General features: G+C 41.2%; 2 protein-coding genes across 2 annotated transcripts; one reads left to right on the top strand and one right to left on the bottom strand.

The window, feature by feature from the left end:
* Window positions 1-388: 388 nt before the first annotated feature.
* On the bottom strand, window positions 389-1,959 carry MELLADRAFT_73729 (uncharacterized protein; the record flags this gene model as incomplete). The annotated part of the gene is made up of 3 exons (XM_007419178.1): window positions 389-717; window positions 797-1,190; window positions 1,259-1,959. 2 exons carry the CDS (start codon window positions 1,931-1,933, stop codon window positions 1,038-1,040), a joined length of 828 nt encoding a protein of 275 aa, XP_007419240.1.
* An 822-nt stretch (window positions 1,960-2,781) lies between these two features.
* MELLADRAFT_114300 (uncharacterized protein) lies at window positions 2,782-5,479 on the top strand (the record flags this gene model as incomplete). Its single annotated transcript, XM_007419182.1, has 5 exons — window positions 2,782-3,015; window positions 3,504-3,538; window positions 3,706-4,058; window positions 5,001-5,081; window positions 5,433-5,479. 5 exons carry the CDS (start codon window positions 2,782-2,784, stop codon window positions 5,477-5,479), a joined length of 750 nt encoding a protein of 249 aa, XP_007419244.1.
* Window positions 5,480-5,742: the final 263 nt, after the last annotated feature.

Genomic DNA, 5,742 nt, shown 5'->3' with positions numbered 1-5,742 from the left:
GTGTATATCTTCAATCTGTTCAAACATGCCATCTGTCCGGGTGAGCTGCTAGTGAGTGATTAAGAGGCATGTATCCTTCCAATGGTGAGCATTTTTCAGCCTCGTGAGAACCCTCTGCAACGCTGCCTACAATCTCGCTCAGATTAGCCAAGGCCTCTACGGCCATTTTTCCTGCACAATGTGAACATTGTCAGTGTCACTGTGATTGGAGAAAGAGAATGTGGCTTCGATCATGAACTCTCCAGACTTCTTCGGTGCAATATATCATGATCTATGAGCACCTGCACCGGATTGGATTTTCAGGAGTCAGAATGTATTCATGAATGTCAAAGTTGTCTTGAGCATATTGGAGTACAGTAAACATAACACAGCAGACATTGTGCAACATGGTTTCAAAAATACACTATCACATGTAGAATTAGGATATTACAACTTTCCAAGGCCATAACAGCTATATACATATAATGATCTATCTTACCTTCCTTAGAAAAGCTTATACTACATTGGCATCTTATGAAACAAGACCTATCAAAATCTTTTACATTACTCCCTATGCATCAATCTCAAGTTTCTTAACCCGCTTTTTTTGTGACTTTGATTCCTTAACGGCTTGTTTGACATTATCAATGATATGTCTCATTGCATGAACTTCATCTTCAGCTGATAACTGATGATCAGCAATATGTGAACCAATTAAAGAAGCCTACATTCAAGAAATGAAAGATGATCAGTATTATAATAAATTTTAAAATCGATGGAATAAAAGATCCAAGCAAATCAATCACCTTACAGAAAGGCCACATTATTACGATAAGCCATTAGAACTCTTACTTCTTCAAGTTTCTTCCTTCCAAACCAATTTAAACTTTTCCACCTTTTCCGAAGTTACGATTAAGTCTCTAGACCCATTGTCTTGAGACAAGAATCCTTCAAAGATCTTTTCCAAATCGGAGTAGATACTTTAAATTTCAATAATTTAAAGTGTGATGATAAGAAGTCACTTGTAAGTTTTGTACCTAAATCACTGGCTCTAGATGCTAATGGTAAGGAAAGTCAATATCATTTAATAGTTTGGTTAAGTCTTCTGAAAGTCTTTGGAATAAGATATCTAAGTTGTGTGAAACATGTTGAGTTGTATATTTTTTGGAACCTGATTGAATTAATTCTATCAAATCTTGTAGTCTTGAAAACTAAATTGTAAAGAACTTCATCAGTGATGTTGAATTCGTGTTTTAAGAAATCGAAAATGGTGTCTCACCTCATAAGCTACGAATGAGAAGGTATTGATGCCTTGACTATTCAGACTGATAATTTGATCTTTCACATCTCTAGTCATCTCACTCAAATCCATAAGCTGAGGTGCTAATACATCTTTTCCTTCGAGTGAAGTAGAATGTTGTACAGCCAACGCCAATTCGAGGATATCAGCCTGATGTAAGCCAAGGTTATGAGGATCGCCCAGGCCGACGACGGATTCAAAGATATCGGAGGCTAACTTAGCGCTATCAGCAACTGATCGAGTGATTTTAGATACTGGAATCGGTTTGAGAGTTGATCCTTCACAAAAGAATGGACCATTGAGGATCGTACAATAGAGATAAGTGAGATGAGGAATCGAAGGTGTTGAAAAGGTCAAGAGTCGAATGAGTTTAGTTGAGAATAAGTTGATAAGATAATTAAGAGCCGTAGGAGTGATTGAGATGATGATGAAGATGATGATAGGAAAGCTAATGAGAGGTTGAAATAAGATTAATCGAATAATAGAATTGATGATTTTGAAGATGAATTGAATTGAGAATAAGATTAAGTTGAATAGAGTGGTGAATGGGTTAAAGTTGTTTGATTCTGATTTGATTGATGGTTTTTGATTTGAAGTGGATTGTAGTACTTCGATTGGTTTGGATTTGTTTGATTTTGATTTTGATTTGCTCATCTTCTTGTGGTAAGTTGATGGTCTTCTTCGAATTCTTGTGATCTTACAGATTGCGATTTACCAAATTCGACCCGGTACATCTCTCGGGGTCCCCAGCCAGTCGGTACCAATCCAGTCAGCTGCCTGCAGTATATCTTCAAAAAGCCATTCCCTCACTTGAGTTCTCTGATTTCAAAATTCAAAGCCTGGATTCAGGTTAATGTAGCTCTAATTGATGATCATGATCATGGTATAAAATTACTAAAAGACTTCTTTAATGGCAGATGTGTATCCCAATGAGGAAATCAAATATTTTCAACCAATTTTTGGATTGGATTGGTAGGCATTTATGGGTAAGACATTATATTCTCTTAAATGGGATTATGAGAGACTTTGAGATTGAAAAGTGTAAGATGATTGATATTCATGATTGAAAGGTTGAAGAGTCCATAGTGCAGGTACATATAAAATGAGGTTGTGTGTTGAGTAATGAGACATACAAAGAATGAATCGTAGATTACCCCAAGCTCGCGACGGTAATATATAGTCCAATACGTCGGGCGTAAGGAGAGTCGGGAAGGGTAGAGACTCGAGGCCCCTCGGGCCGGGCAACCATTTGGTTGTGGCATTTGTGCAGAGACTAGAGAGGGAAAAGTTTTTCTCTCTAGAAACGCCCTCCTGAGGTCTCTTCTCTTTCCGACATCTCTCTCTTTCAATTTCTAGTAAAAACGTCTTGCACGTGTTTAGTTAAAAATAGAGAATTTTTTCTAAGAATTTTTTTCTTTAATATCATAGTCACTATTCTAAAATTCTTTACGCTCTCAAAACTAGCTTAGCTATAGTCACTCCAAAAGTCATTTTCTTTCTACATGAACAAGAGTCAAATCCAGAAACTGATTAAAAGCAAGTTAGATCGTCAAGAAATGGTTACATCGGCAAGACAAGAAGAGGAAAAGAAGTTAGCTAGACAGATGAAAGAGAAAGATCAAGCAGAGGAACGTCAGAAGCGGGCTGCCTCTCGTGCACCGAAGTCGAAGCCTCAAGAGCCAATTCAAGTGGATCAGGCGAATACGCAAGACGAGATGGGAGATCAAGTCTCTCCGGTGAGCAAAGTCGAGGAGGAGGATGAAAGTGAAGATCCAGAATCAGATACGGCGGACGTGAAACCACTGGTACTCAAACAGAAAGAGTTAGAGAAGATGGAAAGATGGAGAGATGAAGAAAGGCGTCAGCTAGAAGCTGCGAAGAAGGGGAAAGGTTTAGCGGATCAAAAAGAAAATTTGGATCCGAAAAATAGCTTACCTATAGATGGTATGTCGTTAGACAAGTCTTTTACCCACAATCGTTTTCCATCTTCTTTTTCCCTTTTTATCCTTGTATTCTTCTCACACACTTGATCCGAGACATGTCTGTCATTCTGGAGATGGTAGTGTTGGTGGACCATGGCTGCTAGATGCGCAGGTCAGAGGAATAGTGCAGGCTGCTGAAGCGCCATGAGCCACGGTCGGCAGATCCTATGCTGAGGGCTGCTTTGAGAGCCTGTTCATAGAGTACGACACTCCCATTACGCTTGGAGATTACTAGGTTGCAGCTTGATGCGCACCATGGACCTAGTCCCTCACGCAAGTGAGGTTCGAGGTATGAGGAGGGATTCCAAACCTATAGAGGCATGCGAGAATCAATTAATACTCTTCTGTCGGATAGAACACCTCTCCCTTCTTATCTGTTATAAAGATGTTGTGAAGAAGGTTAGAAACTCACCTTGGTTTGGTGTGGTTGTGGTTCTGTTTCAGCTATACGGGGACTCCTCAACGAGGAACCGGGAAGTTCAACACGAATCCGGGGAGCAAATCTATTCTAGAGGCGTTGACTAAGGCGCTAAATGCGAAAGATGGCCCGACCACCAGGCGGCTGATCCAAGCGTTCAATTCTTCTTTCGGTTCCAGTGTTGAAATGGAGTATGACGAGCCGTATCCAAAACGGGCCCCGGCTCCAGGGGTAGGCCTGTCAAATCCACGAGTTGACGATTCGAGTCAGCTGCTGGCTAGCATCTCAGGAGGGGTGAACCAGAAAGACCATCCAGCACGCCCCACTCAGGATAGAGTAGATGGAGTACTTCATGATGCAAAAGGGAGAAACGGACCTGGTGACGAACCTTCCTCGAGTGACTCAGAACCTTCGAAACCAAAAAAGAGGTCGAAGAAGAGGAAACAAAAGAAGAAAGAAACCTCGAGCGACGAATCTAACTCAGATGATTCAGACTCTTTGAAGTCGAAAAAGAAGAAGAGAAGACGCTCTAAGCCAAAGAAGAAAAGGTCGTCCAGCCCCCATGGCGACCCCTCGGGCTCCTCGGAGTCTGACTCTGATAAGTCGTCATCAGAAGACGATTCGAGTTCGGATGAGTCTGAGAAAGCGAAGAAGGCTGTGTTAGATTTCGATCTATTAGAGTTCGACTCGGCGGATTTGCCAGACTTACCAAGGAAGTGGGATAAAGGTTTCAAGAGACTTAGAACTTATGTACCCCTCTCAGTTTTCAAAAGGTCATTCCTTGATGCTTATAATGATGAAGACGATGATGAGAAAACTAAAGAGAAAAGAGAGAAGTCAAAATCTACTCAGAAGGCTTTAGAAAAACAAATAACGTTTGGAGATTTTATCGAGATGTGTGATCTGGAGGAGAGATACGCGAGAGAAATCTACCAGTTAGACGCCTATGCTGATTATATCGTGAAGCATAAGAAAATAGTTTCTGACCTGAAGAAGAAATACTTGTGTTGGATGGTTGGCCTTTGTTATCACTTAGCTATACAGACTGTGATCTTTAGGAGACGAAAGTTAGTCAAGACGAAAGTTAATGGCAAGACGGTTTACAAAGATAAGGTTCGGTTACCAAATGGTCTTCAACCAAAGGTTGAGGCGGATGCAAAATTCTTTGCAGATCGGGCTGGTGATTTGCAGTTTGAAGATAATCCTTATGCAGTTGGTGGAGAAAAGTATGGCTATAGCTTTACTACCGGGAGGAAGAAGGTTGATGTCGCCTCAAAAGTCAGCAATAAGACTCCTGATTCAAATGCTCCATCGCATCAAGCGTCATCCTTCAGAGGAAAAAGGAGTGGTGCTAAGAAGCCTTACGTTAAAAAGAATAATTATTATTCGTACAATAAGAATGGTAAGCCCTTGATGCGGAGATCTGATTCCTATTTTGACTGTTTGCCTGACGTTCGTCTTGGTTGCTAGCAGGAGAGAATCAGCAACCAACATCAACAACCACCCCAGTAGCGTCTACTTTGTATAAACCAAATTACCAAAACAAGAATCGACAGAACAATAAGTCGTCCGCACAAGAGGAGACCCAAGCAACATGAGCAGCGAGGTGTTTTGCTCAAATGAAGTTGACGGTTTGGACTGACGTAGTTTTGTGATTGGATGGTTTACCTTGGTTCTGGCTTGGGTCTACTGGCGGAAATTGATCTCGTGGAACTTTTCTTATTAACGCGTCTTGATGTTCTTGAATTTTTAGTGTTTAGAGCTTCCATAGTTGTATCCTTTGCAAAGAAATGTGCCTAAAAAGAAATACCAATTTAAATTGCTGTGGGTTTTAGTAGGGACAGTGAGATGTCAGTGCATATTTGCGCACCTGCACAGCGGTTGGTGTTAGAGGAGCAAAGGATAGAGACGATCCCCGAGCCATCAGTCACAGAGCAAAGCTCTAATACATCCTCTGATTCAGACGAAGACACGACAGAGAATCTAGGGAGATCAAGGAAGGAACCGCTACCTTTGTGTGAGAGGAAGATCTTCACGGTCCCCGTTAGTGACCCTTGGCCAAC

This window comes from Melampsora larici-populina (assembly GCF_000204055.1).
Source record: "Melampsora larici-populina 98AG31 unplaced genomic scaffold MELLAscaffold_139, whole genome shotgun sequence".
NCBI classification, from domain to species: Eukaryota; Fungi; Basidiomycota; class Pucciniomycetes; order Pucciniales; family Melampsoraceae; genus Melampsora; species Melampsora laricis-populina.
Note: the sequence above shows the minus strand (reverse complement) of the source record. Positions and strands in the feature narration are given on the sequence as shown.